Below are 18,108 nucleotides of genomic sequence, written 5' to 3'. Positions count from 1 at the left end.
TTGTCTTTCGATCGCGGACCCCCTTCTTATGGTTTATTCAACAGAAGCATAGACTACAAAAGCCATCGTGGCTCATGCATTTGTGTTTGTGTGTGTGTGTGCAGCCTAACACACTCTGTGTACATCTAGTGGACGAGTAAAGATTTTTTTGGGGAGTTTTTAAACTGCATTACCAAAAAAAACATGATGACTTGTTATTTTTATAGTGCATAATCTAACATCAGAAAGGGTGGCGTGCATTCAGAACTGTGTTTGGGGCTTCGCATAAAGAACGGGGCGCTGTCGTTTTTTTAAAAACTCAGATGCATACAGAACGATTAATACATCTCACAGCACACTATTAGCATAGAAAGCGGTCGGCGCTAACGTATTTTCTACCAAATTTAGCTCCAAACCCAGATACAGGTCTGGCCCAAAGTGTGAGTAAAAGACCTGATTCCAGATTAAAGTGAACCTTAATCCTGAAGCCAGGGGTCTTCAAGGACAATAAGACACCAAAATCTCGGCAACAAAGTGAGACTCTCATTCACTGATTCAAAGGGGGGGGGGGGGAAAGGCATAGAATGAGAAAGAGTTTCAGACGCACAAGGCCATGGGAAGGGAGGTTTGTCGGTTTGTAAGTGTTTCGGACAGGATTGCCAAATACTGGAGCCAACCCACAGAGCTGGACTCCGTAAGCACTGACCCTGTTTTCTGGAGCACCTCAGGGCATGTAAATAAGACTGGTTTCGAGTTCTGGTTTGTATCAGGTAAAAAAGAAAAGAAAAAAAAAAAAGGCATATTGCGTTACCGCCATAGGAAAAGAAAGTCTGATTGATGATGAAAATCCTTAGGCGTACCCGCCATGTGATTTCTTTTTTTTTTGGTTTACGATTACAAACTCAGCGTTGGTTTGCTCCTCTCTCATTCCGCCCTCCCGGCTACGCTAGCATACATTACAGGCAACAGGAACCACTAACTAAATCAAACCAAATGAAAAAACCCAAACCCCAGCGCCGACTCTCCCATATCCACCAACAACCCTCCTTCTTCCCCCCCCCCCCTCGACCAACCGACTCCGCCCCTTCAGCAGTTGGTGCCCCCGGTGGTGGCGGCCACGGCGGTGGCGGGCGGGGTGTAGTTGCTGAGCTCCCTGCGGATGGTGCTGAAGGGCGACAGCTCCAGCTCGGTGGTGCACTCGTGCTCGTTGTCGTCGCTGCCCGCCGCCGAGGAGGGCGGGGCGTGGCCGGCGCAGCAGCAGCAGCAGCAGCAGTCCAGGAAGGCGCGGCCCAGCGGGCGGCACAGCAGCAGCAGCAGCACCGGCGTGACGGCCGCCCGGCAGAACAGCAGCAGCTGCGACAGGAAGTGCAGGGCGGCCATGGCGCGCTCCGGCACGCCGGCAGCCATGTACGCGGCGGCGATGTTGCAGATGTTCTCGGGCACCACGCAGGCGCCGTACACGATGGCGAGCGCCACCACCGTGCAGTTCATCTGCGACTCCAGGCGGATCTGCTTCTTGTTGCCGCGCACGCTGCTGGCGCGCTCGGCGCGGCGGATCTTGCGCGCCGTGACCAGCGAGCAGCCGATGGTGAAGAGCGTGGGCAGGCAGAAGTAGCAGCCGAAGCACCACCAGAGGCGCGCGCCCTCGTAGGTCAGGCCCAGGACGTAGAGCGTGTCGGGGAGGTCGGCGGAGATGCGGATGACGCAGCGCTCGGCCGCGGCCGGCGCGTCCGCGGAGCCCGTCTCCTCGACGACCAGCTGGCGGATCAGGAGCTCGGGCAGGGCCAGGAGCAGGGCGCCGATCCAGATGACGGCCAGCTTGGCGGTGGTGGAGGTGCAGTTCTCGATCATCTCGTAGTACATCTGCACGTTGGTGGCGGCGCGGAAGCGGTCGATGCACAGCGCGCACAGAGTGAAGGTGGTGACGCCCAGCGAGGCCACCTGGTGGGGACACACACGCAGACACACACACACACACACACACAAAGGACCATAAGTCTCCCAAATATGACTTCAAATACAGGAAGTGAATGAAACAAGTGTCGCACGCTCCCTCTTTATCGCTCTCTCTCTCCCACACGCACGCACACGCATGCACATGCAAACACAGATACACACACGCACATTCACACACAGACACACACGCACACACAAATATACACCGACTCATGGTCAGGTTTATATTGGAACAAATAAATCTTATTTTGGTGAGAAGGTCGATTTATAGAGCTAGGCTTGTATTGAATCCAATACGTGTCCCTTTGGTCACACAGTAGATATTAGTTTACACCAGGGGTGCCCAACCAGTCGATCGCGGTCTACCAGTAGATCGCCGACAGATCCCAAGTCGATCGCGAGGGGTGAAGAAAAAAAAAAAAAAAAAGTTTTTTTTTTTTTTTTTTTTTTTTAATAAAATTAAATTTGCGCGGGACATATACGTGCGGTAGCGCATGTGCTGTTAACAGCAGTTGAAAGCCGTCAACAGTAGTTACACACTCCTAAACGTTGGCATGGCTGAGGGGAAACAAGCTAAGACCTACCATTTTCACCCTGAGTGGGAGGAAGATTATTGATTATCGTTGAGAAGGTGCCGTGCGCAGACGGAATGAAACCCCCACTGAAGTCCGTAGGTTCACGATACAACCCCCCCCCCCCCCCCCCCCCCCCCCGTCCCGTCAACAATTGTTCTCTACCCCCCCCGTCAACAATTGTTCTCTACCCCCCCCCCCCCCGCTTGAAGGTAGGTTTGCTGGTAGATCTCGGGAGGTTGGCTACTTGAAAAGTAGATCTTGGGTCAAAAAAGGTTGGGCACCCCTGGTTTACACTGTGTTACACACACATCAGATATATAGTTCATATTGACAGAATTCCCTTCGGTGAAGAGACAGGTTTGAGTTTTATATTGAAGCTATCTTCAGGGGTCAGTCATACAGTCTTGGTAGCTTAAAACTGATGGTAGAGGTGGAACAACGTGTTAGCGTGCTAACCGGGGAGGCAATATGCCTTGTAGCAAACCCAGGTTGGATTACCATCTTCCGGGAAGGACTTCATTACATTCCCTTTTCTTTTAACACGCTTTCTCTTCTCTGTACACTCCCAAAAGGCCCATGAAAACTATTCAAAGACATTGCTGCATACAGAACAAGAAATACGGCTGCCAGAGAAACGATTAGCATAGAGGACCGACGTGAATGTACTTTCAACCAGATTTAGCTGCAAACCCAGATACCTGTCTGGCACAGCCCAATCCCTCTAATGATATTTATTCATCCAAGCCAGCTGCATTTTTAGGATAATAAGATACCGAACAAAACCGAAAAACTGCAATAGTGAAACTCTCTCCAAACTCTCATAAAATGAGGTCCATTAGGAGGGTTTGTAAAAAGAAATATATTTCCCTTTGGCAACGAGATATATATTTTTTTATATTGTAATAAAGCAATTTGTCCTCTGCGAAAAAATACATGGTTCAACAATACATCGGGAACACCTCAGGAACAAAAGTTAGAATATCTTCTGCTCCGCCACCCGGCAGGTTTCCAGGGACATAATAAAGAGCGAGAGAATAACGAAAAACTCTGCTAAACTCTGTTTCCAAGTTTTGTATTGTCACACTAATGTAGTGTCGTGCCACAAGTACCACCCATAAACCTCCCTGGTGCTAACAGATTCTCCCCATTCTGCCCTCATAATGGATTCCTTCGATGCTCCTGAATGCGTCACAAAAGCCGGGCTTTAACAGCCGGACCGCGCAAGGACGTGGTTGGTGTCTCTACCTAGCTGCCACCGCCACCACCACCACCTCCACAAAGAGAAGCGTAATGGGTTGGAGCCCCGGGGGTAGGTGGTGGAGAAACAGCTGTAATTACAAAGGGATCACAATGGGGGAGGATGTAAGCCCCTAACAATGTGTCTGCCGCATCTTCCCTGTGTGTGTCTGTGTGTGTGTGTGTGTGTGTGTGTGTGTGTGTGTGTGTGTGTGTGTGTGTGTGTGTGTGTGTGTGTGTGTGTGTGTGTGTGTGTTTTTGGGTTTTTGGGTTTTGTTGCTTTGTGATCTTGGATAATTGCTGACTTTCGAGCATTTTGCGAGAAACAAACACACACACACACACACACACACACACACACACACACACACACACACACACACACACACACACACACACACACACACACCCTGTATATTTTAATATGCCATTTGTTAGATGCAAAGTCAGCTTTTACTGTATAAGTTATGGCTAATTCCTCATACATAACGGCTTATTAATCAAATGTGATTCCATAATATGTTACAAGAATAACAGCAGTGGACTCTCTCGCCCAGGTCTGGCTTCCATGTGGAAGTGTTTGATAGGAACAGTGATTATCAAGGAAGGGCATCACTCTCTGGGTTAGCCGCTAGCCCTAGCATCTGTTGGACACACACGTCACACACACACACACACACACACACACACACACACACACACACACACACACACACACACACACACACACACACACACACACACACACACACACACACACACACACACACACACACACACACACACGGCAAAGGGAGGACAGCTCTCCTGTATAGCTGGGGTGTTTGTGTGTGTGTGTACGCAATTTACACACACACACACACACACACACACACACACACACACACACACACACACACACACACACACACACACACACACACACACACACACACACACACACACACACACACACACACACACTACTGTTCTACTCCCTTTTAACTACCTCTCACCCCCCCATCCCTCCCTCCCTCATTATCTCGGCTTCTGTCTCTACCTTCCACCCATTTCCTGTTCCCTCTGCACTCTTTCTTTCTCTCCCTCTTTCTCTCTCTCTCTCTGACAAGTTAAACTGCTCTACTCTCTTTGTCTCTCCTCATCTATTCATCCTCACTTCACCTCTAAGTCTCTCTCTCTCTCTCTCTCTCTCTCTCTCTCTCTCTCTCTCTCTCTCTCTCTCTCTCTCTCTCTCTCTCTCTCTCTCTCTCTCTCTCTCTCTCTCTCTCTCTCTCTCTGCCTCTCTCTCTCTCTTGGGTCCTATTTTTCCTCCTCTCACTTTCTCACACTATTCTCCCCCCCACCCTCTCTCCCTCTGCCATTCTGATCTTTTTATTTCATCATAATTACCTTTGAGGTCTCTCTCTCTCTCTCTCTCTCTCTCTCTCTCTTTTGGTGTTCTGCTATCATCTCTCTCTCTCTCTCTCTGTCTTTTGGTGTTCTGCGCGCTCTCTCTCTCTCTCTCTCTCTCTCTCTCTCTCTCTCTCTCTCTCTCCTCTCTCTCTCTCTCTCTCTCTCTCTCTCTCTCTCTCTCTCTCTCTCTCTCTCTCTCTCTCTCTCTCTCTCTCTCTCTCTCTCTCTCTCTCATTTCTTTGTAGTTTCTTCATCCCTCTCTTCCTTTACCTCCCATAACTTCATTATGACAGCCATTGTCCAGATGGCCCAGTGAAGCATGACTCACTCACTCACACACACACAAACATGCCTCTCACACACACACAAACATACACACGCACACACAAAAACATGCCTCTCTCACGCACAAATAAAAATGCACACTCACACATGAAAAACATGCCTTTACGCACGCACACACACACACACACTTACAAAAACATGCGTCTCACACAGATACACATTCACACACACAGGCACACACAAACGCACATTCAAACACACACACACACACACATCCAGGGCAGTTACGGGATCTGCACATGTGTACTAACAGACGAATTGTTACTGATTCACACACACATATCTCACACACAACCATAATCATATGTCTGCAGATACTGGATCTGTATGCACACACACACACACACACACACACACACACACACACACACACACACACACACACACACACACACACACACACACACACACACACACACACACACACACACACACACACACACACACACACACACACCCCAACAGCTGCGCATGGAGGTATAATTGTGGCTAATGAGAGGATGTTGTACCCAGAGAGCAGAGGGGGTCAGTGGGTCAGGGGGACAGGAAGCAGGCTCTGAGCTCCAGACATCTGTCGTAATGACTTGATCATATTAACACTGCACAAAATACACACACCAACACACAGACACACACACACATGCCAAAAAATCCAACCTACCTCGTCTTTAAACAGTGTTTTAAATCATGATAAAGTCTTGTTTTATGATAGTTCGATGACAACATTTTAGATAAGCCAATTTGAGATTAACTGACTGATATATTTTACACCTTTTTGTAAAATATATGGTTTTAATCTCAATCAAACTACAAGCTATGTGTATCGCATAATAAACATCCCACGTATCTTTCATGTTTCAAACTCATGACACACACACACACACACACACACACACACACACACACACACACACACACACACACACACACACACACACACACACACACACACACACACACACACACATGACCACACACACACACACATTTCATATGTGTCCCTTCTGTGCAGTTGGGCACAAGAACACACATGCACACCACACACAAACAACCGTAGCCCTTATTATAAGTATGCGCTCCATAAAGTATGAATGTGTATGGGGTCTGTAATTGTTTGTATGCAAGCATGAGCAAGTAGGGTTGGTCTACGAGCGTGCGGTAGTCAAGGATAAGAGGAGCGAGCGACAGACAAAAGAGAGTACAGCGACCACAAAAACAACTGCAACGGAGAGACAACGGAGAACAGAGCTGGAAGCGGCCGAACAAGTCATTCAGTATGAAGGCGAAACAATGGCGCACTCACAAACAAGTCAGCCCGGGAGAGAGAGAGAGAGAGAGAGAGAGAGAGAGGGCGAGAGACATTCTGGGATGAAAGGAAACATGAGGGAGATGAGGGAGATGAGGTAGGTGGTAACTTCCGATAATAGAGCGAGTATGTTGGCGTTTTCTCTAGGACAGCCTTGTTCTTGCCATGCTATCTTACTAACACTCTCTGAAAACGATGGAAATAAATGTTGAATTATGAGTAGTATTATCAGTGCTAGCAATAGTAGTAGCAGTAGTAGTAGTAGTGGTAGTGGTAGTAGTAATAGAAGTACTGATAAAAGTGGTAGTAGTAGTAGTACTAGTAGTAGTAGTACTAGTAGAAGTAGTAGTAGAAGTCCTGATATTAGTGTTATCAGTAATGGTAGTACTGGCAGTACTGGTAGTAGTAGTTTCAGTAGTAGCAATAATAGCTATGATGGCATTTCTTTATCATTGCCAACAACAATTTTCATCCAATATGACTCCAACCCACAACAGAATGACCAGAGGCCATCACAGTATCTCTAAAAGCAGTTGGAAACATATCTAGGAAAAAATACACCAAACCAAACAAATAAACGAAAGCTAGCTAGCTCCAGCTGTCATGGCCGCTCCTCCGACCTGCACCACAGGTGAGAGAGACATGTCCCCCAGCCACGGTGCTTTTAAACAACAGCCCATTAACTTCCTGATTAATGGCCCGGTGAGCCAGTCGCAGCGCCACCCCATGCCTTTCATTGGGGTCTGGCAGCGACTGGTGGAGCCACCATGGCTCTATCGGGTCCAGAGCCGCTGTCACCCATAATGGCCGTTATCAGGTGATGGATGGGCAACGGTGGACGCACAATTCACAACACACACACACACACACACACACACACACACACACACACACACACACACACACACACACACACACACACACACACACACACACACACACACACTATACACCATTTACGTTACACATAGGCAAAACACATTCGAAAAAAAGCAACATCCAAGGAAAAAGATACAAGCAATAAGGACAATAAATCTCCCAAATATGACTTCAAATACAGGAAGCGAGTGAAACAGTCTCTCGCTCTCCCTCTTAACTCTCTCTCTTTCTCACACACACACACACACACACACACACACACACACACACACACACACACACACACACACACACACACACACACACACACACACACACACACACACACACACACACACACACACACACACACACACACACACACAGCTATGGGACTGAAGCTGCAGTCTTTCCCAGAGTGCACTTGGTTTGACCCAGTGCTGTCTGACCCAGGACATTACTCACATATTCCCTTAACTTATTAACCGCTCGGCAGTCTGTACATGAGTGTCTGTGTGTGTGTGTGTCGACATGAGTAAGTGTAAACTGTGTTTGTGCGTGTGTGTGTGTGTCTGTGTGTGAGATTGTGTTTATCTTAGCTCTACCATCAACCAACAAACTGCCACAGTATGTATGAGTGATTGTGAACTATAGGTGTGTGTGTGTGTGTGTGTGTGTGTGTGTGTGTGTGTGTGTGTGTGTGTGTGTGTGTGTGTGTGTGTGTGTGTGTGTGTGTGTGTGTGTGTGTGTGTGTGTGTGTGTGTGTGTGCGTGCGTGCGTGTGTGTGTGAATATGTGTGTAAATGTATGTGTGTCTATTATCTCAGCCGTACCATCAACTGTGTGTAGCATAGTTGAGTGACTGTAAACTATGTGTGTGTTTGTGTGCATGTGTGTGTGTGTGTGTGTGTGTGTGTGTGTGTGTGTGTGTGTGTGTGAGAATAAGTGTGTATGTGTGTGAATATGTGTATGTGTGCTAATATATGTATGGGTGTGTGTGCATGCATATGTGTGTGTCTCTGTGTATGTGTGTGTGTGTGTGCAAGCGTACATGCAATGCCCATAAGGGCATGCGTGAGTGTGCATGTGCTACGATGCAACACGAGCCCATAGGTGTGTCAAGACAATGTATCATTACACACACGCTCTAAATCTGGCTGGAGGAAGAAGCACGGCATGTTGGATTATTAATGGTTGTGGAGGGGCCAAAGCTTGATGTTTTACACATCAACATACCATCAGCTAGAAACTTGTGTTTCAAAACGTCCCTCCATTTTGCGCCAACGCAAGATGTACCCTCATGAGAATGTATTTTATCACTTCCACAATTTGTATCTTTTATCCAAATAGTCCCTAAGAATTCTTAAACTATAGCTTTTTTTAAGAAAACCCTTTTCCACGATGATGGGTTTAATATTAAACATTGCAGATGCCATTCGATTTTACACACTGTGCCTTAAATGTTTGGTTGAACTGTTAAATGTACTAGTGGTACATTATCCTGTGTTGAATTCCAACATGTTGTGGCTACACATTGTGTTATGTTGAGTTGAATTGTAACCTGGGTAACCCCTGTAACATGTTCATTATCACATGTTAAATTCGAACACTTGTTCGATTTGTTCAGTACATATCAATTACACAATCGTATGTTATGCATGTTTTTTGTTTGCATTATCATGTGATCAATACGAACATGTGGAATGTTAGCATTAGTATTGTTAGTATTGTTCATGGTATTCTACTGAGTTGAGTCCTAACATGTGGAAGGCTACATTATCCTCCTGAAGTGAGTTGAACCCTAACCTATAGTAGGTGTGTTCATGTTATTCTACTGAGTTGAGTCCTAACATGTGGAAGGCTACATTATCCTCCTGAAGTGAGTTGAACCCTAACCTATAGTAGGTGTGCATATGTTATTCTACTGAGTTGAGTCCTAACATGTGCTCTGTGCTCCCTGGGCGGCCTGGATGGTGGATTCTCTCCTCTACACTCTCAGAGAGAACAGCTGGTAGGCGTTCTCTTCTAGGTCACTGCATGCTGTCTCTAGGTGTTATGTCTGGGGCACACGGTCTGCTCTCTGGCTCTCTGCACACCTCCCCCCTTCCTCTACGTGTACACTTCTACCTACACCTTTCCCTTTCTCTATCTAAATCCATGCACACCTCTCTCCGAATAGTCCTCTCTATCCCTCTCGTTCTGTCTCTCCAACTAAACGTACCTCTCTCTCTAACTATACCCTTATCTCAAACTAAATGTACATCTCTCTCTATCTATACTCTCTCTCTCCAACTAAATGTACATCTCTCTCTAATTATACTCTCAAACTAGAGGTACATCTTTCGCTAACTATACTCTTTCTCTAACTGCTTGTACATCTCTCCTACTATATCTCTCTCTATAGCTTTAACTATATACAAGCATACTTCTCACTTCTGTAGTTCTAACTATATACATTGCTATATACTGTATATGCAACTACATATTTAACAAACGCTACATCTATCTTTATTAATATCATCATTTATAACTCAATCTTACGCAATGTTTAGATCCCAATTCTAGAGAGTGTTAGAGAGTGTTCTCTCTAACACTCTCTTCCTTCCTCTCTCCCTCTCCCACTCAGTCTATCTTATTCTGCGTATTGGTTGCACTTGTAATCACGTCTGTGCCGTTCAGTTCTGCTCCACTTGTGCTCTACATAGGACTGAAAGGATTGAAGGTTCCAGTTCTGCTGCTATCACTGGTGGGACCGATGTACATTCAGAACGCTGTCGTTTTACACAATACGTTATGTAAAGTACAAAGGTTAGGAACCTCTTTTGTTTTTGTACATCCTTATGTTGAGTTGAGTTCTGTTTTGGATCAGGTTGATTTTTTACCTTGCTTTGTAAAATATTTCCTTCAAAACGGAAATATGTGAAGCTCTTCCATTTCAGGCGTTGTTCAATTCAGTTTATTTGACTGTTTCTGTACATAATTCCAACCCTTTCATTTTGATATTACTTTAATCTGTAGTAGCACTGTGTTAGCCTCAGCGCTAAAACCTGTAGCGCTGCACCATAGATCGTATCGTGTTTCGCTAACATTATCGTACGGGGGGCCTAGCAAGGGGGGCCATCTGTTTGTGTTATCAGTTCCCATTTGCATGCATAATTATCAATCTGCTTAATTGGGCGGACCAGCTATGTCTCCCGGAGCCTAGCATGCAACATGATTTGCTTCCAGACAAAGAGTTGAGTACATGGACTAACGAACAAGCATTATGCACCACCGGCAATTATATAGGCTGGATCATTTATATAAATATTCCAATTAGGCGTCTTTGTCATGCCTTTTAGACAGGCAAGGTAATAAATAAGGGGTGACTTTAGCGAGGGGTTAATGTATGTGTGTGTGTGTGGGTGTGGTTGTGTGTGTGTGTGTGTGTGTGTGTGTGTGGATGCTAATATGGGGGCTGCTGCTAGTGCATTATCTCGGGAATAAATGCATTCTTTGTTTTTTGATTTACACCTGCAACCATGTGCCGGTGACTATGTGTGTGTGTGTGTGTGTGTGTGTGTGTGTGTGTGTTGATACGTCTCGAGTACATTCATCTATTCTTCTCCATTTGATTTGATTTACTAGTAGTCTATACCCCTACTCAGGTTCATTGTGTGTATGTGTGTGCATGTGCGCGTGTGTGTGTGTGTGTGTGCGAGTGTGTATGTGTGTGTGTGTGTGTGTCCTCCCCCTGTGGCTTGTTTCTAATCACAGAGAACTGATGCAGAGAAACGGAGCAGGAGGGAGAGATAGATAAAGATAGAGAGAGCCGGGAGAGAGATACAAAGACAAAGAGAATATGAGAGAGAGAGAGAGAGAGAGAGAGAGAGAGAGAGAGAGAGAGAGAGAGAGAGAGAGAGAGAGAGAGAGAGAGAGAGAGAGAGAGAGAGAGAGAGAGAGAGAGAGAGAGAGAGAGAGAGAGAGAGAGAGAGAGAGAGAGAAACAGAGGGAGATATGAAGGGATAGAGAGATAAAGAGAGAGAGACAGGGAGAGGGAAAGAGAAAGCGAACAAGAGATCAGGTTTGTGATTGGAAGGATGGCTATCGCACCAATCTAGGGGAACAGCACACCCAACTGTGTGTGTCTGTGTGTGACTGTGTGCGTGTGTGTCCATAATACTTTTTGTCAAATCAAATCTGTCTGTGTCATTTTACCAACATGAGAATAAAGAGAAAGGAGAGAAAGAGAGAGCATTTGTGATTGCTTGTGTGTGAGTGAGTGAGTGGATTTGTTTGTGCATGTACACACATGCACACACAAATCCACTTTGTGTGTGCATGTGTGTGCATGCACACACAAATCCACTTTGTGTGTGCATGTGTGTGCATGCACACACATCTGCCAGACATACATCTGCCAGGCTGATGTATGTCTTGCCTTTACCCCCAATCTCAACCCAATACGTTGATACACCTGTGGCTCCCAATGTGTGTCTCTACCCCTCTCTCCATCTTCATCTCTTTTCGCTCCATGTGCACCTCACCATTAATCTCCCTCTCGCTCTCCCTCTGTCCGCTCTCTCTTTCAAGCTCTCTCTCTATTTAAATCTCTCCTTCTCTATTTCAAACTCTCTCTCCCTCTCTCTCTTAAACAGCCTCCCTTGTTCGGCCTTGCTCTCTCTCTCTCTCTCTCTCTCTCTCTCTCTCTCTCTCTCTCTCTGGGACACAACACCTCGCCAAAAGACCCCCTGTGGTGGGGACTGGAATAGACTACTTATGGGGTTGTTACCTCCTGCATCATAAATATGCATGACCTATAAATGTATACCTACAACCGCATACATTTCTTTGTCATCAAAGCTACAACCTGGAAACATTCTTTGTCATCAAGGCTGTCTGCCCCATATTGACATTCAGACACTTATACCCAAAGGGACCTTAGACAAAAGTGAGACAGAGCCAAGGCAATATAATCAAGATTGTGCTGAAGGACCAAGTCAACAAAAACGACAACAATTGGATCGGTTGCAGAGTAGCTCTGGGAGTCAGAGCTACTCTCATTCTAATTCTACTCTTAAATTCAACGAAGAATGATGCACCTTCCCAACCGCGTTATTCCTAATGCTCAAGGTTTCCTGCTGTTTCCGTGTCACACGGATGGATTAAGGATCAACTTTAACGTTACAAAATTACGTTTATGTCGTCGTGTGAGCGATACCACAAGACGGAGAGACGGATGACCTCGATAAGTGCACACTGCGATGCCACTCGTTTACAGAGGTGTCTTAGCATGGATCATCATGATGGAGATATATCCGCTTTAAGGGGACTTGACAGATTCAAAAGGGACTGAATGTTCGCTAAGCAGAAAAGGCGGTAAATAACTGCTGGTGGCAGTAAAAGAAGACTTATGACTTGTAGAGGTGACAGACGGTAACGGTTTATTGTGAACAGTGTTTATGTCGCTTTGACTGCAACAACGTCGCTAAATACCGCAGCTTGTATCCCGATTTTACGAACCAAAACTGGCTCTGTAGCATATTTTCCCCAAGCGGCTTAAATGTCGATTTCTAACACAAAGACTTCAAAGAAAACGATGTATACAATCAGTGGCAGCCTTATAAGCTGCACCTGTTCACAAGCTTATCGAGTTTATGCCAATTTTTTTATCAGTTAAAGGGGACATATTATACCACCAGGTGTGAGTGTGATTAGCCTTACAAGTCGTTTCGAAACTCTGCCCTTTATGACATTACTGACATTACTATGGCGTGTCCACCTAGATCTGTGCTGGATAGATCAGTCTACCAGCCTACCCAGTGGACTGAAGTAAACGTTGCGCATCTATCCAGCACAAACACGCCCACTAGTGATGTCATATGGGGCAGATTTTCGAAACGGCTTGTTAGGCAAACCTCACTCACCTCATACCTGGTGGTATAATATGTCCCCTTTAAGACAATTTAAGACACACTGAGCTCAACTCACGACGAGACCACAGAGACTGGATCCTTAATGTAGTAAAGAAAGTGCTGTCTGAGTCTTACTTTCTTTTTTTTTAATTGAATCAGCCAATCATGCTGTTCCGGACAGATTTAGAAAGATGAACCTAATGAAGTTGCCACTGAGTGTGGTGTATGCCATTTATGAGGCAGAAAATGTCCTAACCCATATCTAGTTGCCAGGCGAAATGACTAGCAACTCTGAGCCGTTTCTCTCTTCACTCGACGGTCAAAGGCAGGGAGCAAAAAGAGGGAAAGGCATGACATTTTTGTTTGTTTGGCTGTCACATTGCTTCTCCTTCCGTGCCACAGAGTGGTAGGGGCTCCACCTTTCTGTCCTTGAATCAGGGCGGGCAAGGACAGGATGCTTCCAGCGTTCTGCACTGAAATATAAAACGATGCACCCGGCCTCCTACAGAAGCTCCTCCGGTCTACAGCGACGCACCCCCGGCCTGTTGGGTCTACTCTCGTCACCTCTTGCGTGCACGCTCCTACGCATCTTCCTTTGTGTGTGTGTCTGCAGCTGAATGAGTTTTAAGTGTGTGTGCGTGTGCGTGTGTGTGTGTGGCTAACCACATTTCCAAGCCAAATGTTGAATTATCTAGTGGTTGAATTTGGGTTAAGTGAAGAATTAAGGTGCTCCAGACTGATTCCATGGATGTATTAGTGTGTGTGTACGTGCGTGCGTGTGAGTGCGTGCGTGTGTGCGTGTGATGGAAGCAAGGGAGGGGCTGTCTTGGTGTGTGTGAGTGGAATGGGTCTAGGTTGAACACTCCACAAAGCCTTAGGCTACATTACGCATGGGCTGATCTGACACACGTGCACGCGCACATGCATACGAACACACACACACACACACACACACACACACACACACACACACACAAGACACTTTAAACTACACACTGGGGAGATGTGCAGTCGGGGCACACATGTCACAGTATACACACGCGAGAGGGCTAATAGCCTTCCTCCCTGCAACTCAAAACACACACACACACACACACACACACACACACACACACACACACACACACACACACACACACACACACACACACACACACACACACACACACACACACACACACACACACACACACACACACACACACACGCCCCTCAAATACATTTCAGCCATAAAGTCTTATCCCTCCATGTGTGCAGTCTTCAAGGCTAGCTTACAGTCCAGTTGAGCTTGCTTCTCGCTAGCTTGTGGCTAGCGTTATCCTGTAGTAGTTGCTAGCGTTTAAAGAAGTACGATATAGATATTGCATGCTTATTTATTCTGTATGTCTCCCATGCTGGCAAACCCTATTTGCAACATGCATGACCTTTACTAGTAGTACTATGAGGAATACATCAACATGTTTGGCTTCTATTTTTATAAGAGGACAGGGACCCACAATGCATGTCGCTTTACAAAGAGATGCTTGGTAATATAATCTTCCTTAATATAAAATTCCTATTATTATACTCTAGTGGAGCTGGGTTCAGTATAGTAGGGCTGGGTTCAGTATAGTGGAGCTGGGATCAGTATAGTAGGGCTGGGTTGAGTATAGTGGAGCTGGGTTCAGTATAGAGCTGGGTTCAGTATAGAGCTGGGTTCAGTATTGTGGAGCTGGGTTCAGTATAGTGGAGCTGGGTTCAGTATAGTGGAGCTGGGTTCAGTATAGTAGGGATGGGTTCAGTATAGTGGAGCTGGGTTCAGTATAGTGGAGCTGGGTTCAGTATAGTGGAGCTGGGTTCAGTATAGTGGAGCTGGGTTCAGTATAGTAGGGCTGGGTTCAGTATAGAGCTGGGTTCAGTATAGAGCTGGGTTCAGTATAGAGCTGGGTTCAGTATAGTGGGGCTGGGTTCAGTATAGTGGAGCTGGGTTCAGTATAGTGGAGCTGGGTTCAGTATAGAGGTGCTGGGTTCAGTATAGTAGGGCTGGGTTCAGTATAGTGGAGCTGGGTTCAGTATAGTGGAGCTGGGTTCAGTATAGTGGAGCTGGGTTCAGTATAGAGGTGCTGGGTTCAGTATAGTAGGGCTGGGTTCAGTATAGAGGTGCTGGTATGGGAGTGGATGTTGAATGTGACACCAGGCACAACAATAGAGACTCCTATGCAGAAAGGCTGGGAACAAGAGAAGATTGGTAAACAACCTGCTGCATTCATCCCTACCGAAACTAGGTGTGAGTATGTGGGTGTGTGTGTGTGTGTGTGTGTGTGTGTTCAAGGTCTGCATGTGTGTGGTCGTTCTATCGTTTCATTTGTCTCTCATGTCTTAGGGGTTTGGATGGGAGAGTCTCTCTCCCTCTCTCCCCCTCTCTCTCCCTCCCTCTCTCTCTCTCTCTCTCTCTCCCCCTTCACTGCATCTTGTTTACAGACTAGTCTTCCAGTCTAGTCTGAATAAATAATACCGCTATACTCTGAAATCCCTCCCCCCCAATCAATCTCCACCATTACCATTCCCCCAGAATCCTCCTAGATTAGAAACGCCTGCGTTCGTTTATCCAGGACACGTCTATTCCCGCAGGCCAAACAAGTAAGTGACATTTATCATGCTCCATTGACGACTCATTAGCCATGCAGATGCTATTAGGTCACACACACACACACACACACACACACACACACACACACACACACACACACACACACACACACACACACACACACACACACACACACACACACACACACACACACACACACACACAAGGCCACACATGCCCATCCAACACACACACACACAAACAAAATCAGCTTTTCTGACACATCCAGTGACATCATAACACAACATCCTGGCTTTCAGTTTGTTGTTCAAAGTCTGATGTTACGTTGAAATAAGAGGGTCTGCCTTAGAGGAATTTGAGATGTATAAGGTGAAGTAGAGTATGTAGAGTAGACTACAGTAGATAGACTTCAGTATGGAATAGAAGCATGGAGTGTTAGTCTACAGTAGACTTAGAATAGAAGCATGTAGAGTCAACTACAGGAGATTTCAGTATGGAATAGAAGCATGCACATTCACTACAGAGAGGTTGACTACAACATGGGATCTAAGCATCTAGCGTACAGTAGACTTCAGTATGGGATAGAAGCATGGATAGTAGACTACAGTAGACTACAGTATAGAATAGAGCATGAAGAGTAGACTCCAGTAGAGTACACTACACATATAATAACATGCAGAATATAGTACAATAGAGAAGATGGCAATAGAATAGCATAGAGTAGAACAGAGTACAATAGAGTACAATACTAAAGTACAATGGGGTGGACAATCAGTCTAGAGTGGAACAGGTTAGAGATGGGCTACAGTAGATCAGAACAGGGTACACTCAGTCGAGAACATCATAGCATAGAGGGACAGAATAGACTAGAGTAGACTACGGTAGCATAGGACGGCCTTACCTCCAGATAGGGCACCACCTTGCAGGTGAAGTCACCCAGCAGCCAGGACTTTGTGAGCTCGTGGAACACCACCATGGGCAGGCAGAAGAAGATCAGCACAAAGTCCCACACGGCCAGGTTGGCCAGCAGTGAGTTGGAGATGCTCTTCATGTAGTAGTTCTGGCACACGATGCACAGGATGGCGATGTTGCCCGCGATGCCCACCAAGAAGATGACCCCGGCCACGCAGACGATGGCGTACGCCCCGTACGTCTCGCCGGTCACCGGGTAGAAGGGATTCCGGATCTCGCTCTGCGGGAAGTCCTGCGGGTTCGGCGGCGTCATCGGCGTGGCGTCCCACGGGTTGCTCTCCTCCTCGCCGTACGTCATGAACTCCACGGGGCGCCGCGTGAAGGAGTCCGGGGGCGGGTCGGTGGAGGAGAGCGCCGCGGGTCTGGGCAGCGGTTCCCATGGCGACGCCTGGAGAGCCATGGGGCTTTTGTTCGCATGGTTTCGGCCCCTTTTGGAGCCTTTCTTCTGCTCGTCCTTTGTGCCCCTCTTGCGCCTGTCGCTCTCCTCATTCTGTTGTTCCCGACCCCCCCATCGGCCCGTGGAGGGGGACTTATCAAGGGATCTCCGCGCGCTAATCCCAACGCTTCCCAGCGCGGGAATGTCGCCGTTCGCCTGCAACTTTCTCCTCTTGTGGTGAGGCGACGCGTCCCTGGATGAGTTTACGATCCCCGTCGAGACGTCTTTAAAGTTGTACCCCCCTTTACTCCTCTCGGCGGGGGTCCCCACCACCGCCGCCGCTCTCCTTCGAGAGTGAGTGGAGTTGACGGAGGTGATGGGTGGTGCTCCGGGGCGCACCTGCGTCTCCAGAAAGGAGGAGGACACACCTGTGGCGGAGGACGAGGGCGCTGCCTTGAGGGGCGCGCGGTGGTCGCGATGGTCGGGACCCTCCCGCGGGGGAACGTGAAACGTCCTGTGGTGAAACGTTCCGTTCTCGGCGTCATCGTCGGTGCCGCCGCGACCCGGTCCCGGTGCGAGCGCGAGCCCGTGCTGGCTCCTCAGAGCCTCCAGCAGCTCCACGTTGGCCAG

General features: G+C 47.1%; 1 protein-coding gene across 1 annotated transcript in view; it reads right to left on the bottom strand.

The window, feature by feature from the left end:
* Nucleotides 1–1,065: 1,065 nt before the first annotated feature.
* Nucleotides 1,066–18,108, bottom strand: part of gpr37b (G protein-coupled receptor 37b) — a 17,253-nt gene continuing 210 nt past the window's right edge. The window contains exons 1-2 of the mRNA XM_056578260.1: nucleotides 17,032–18,108; nucleotides 1,066–1,920 (exon numbers count right to left, since the gene is read on the bottom strand). The exon at nucleotides 17,032–18,108 is cut by the window's right edge and continues 210 nt beyond it. Coding sequence (XP_056434235.1) covers nucleotides 1,066–1,920; nucleotides 17,032–18,108 — 1,932 coding nt within the window. The remainder of the gene's footprint in view (nucleotides 1,921–17,031) is intronic.

This window comes from Gadus chalcogrammus, chromosome 19 (genome assembly GCF_026213295.1).
Source record: "Gadus chalcogrammus isolate NIFS_2021 chromosome 19, NIFS_Gcha_1.0, whole genome shotgun sequence".
NCBI lineage: Eukaryota > Metazoa > Chordata > Actinopteri > Gadiformes > Gadidae > Gadus > Gadus chalcogrammus.
Note: the sequence above shows the minus strand (reverse complement) of the source record. Positions and strands in the feature narration are given on the sequence as shown.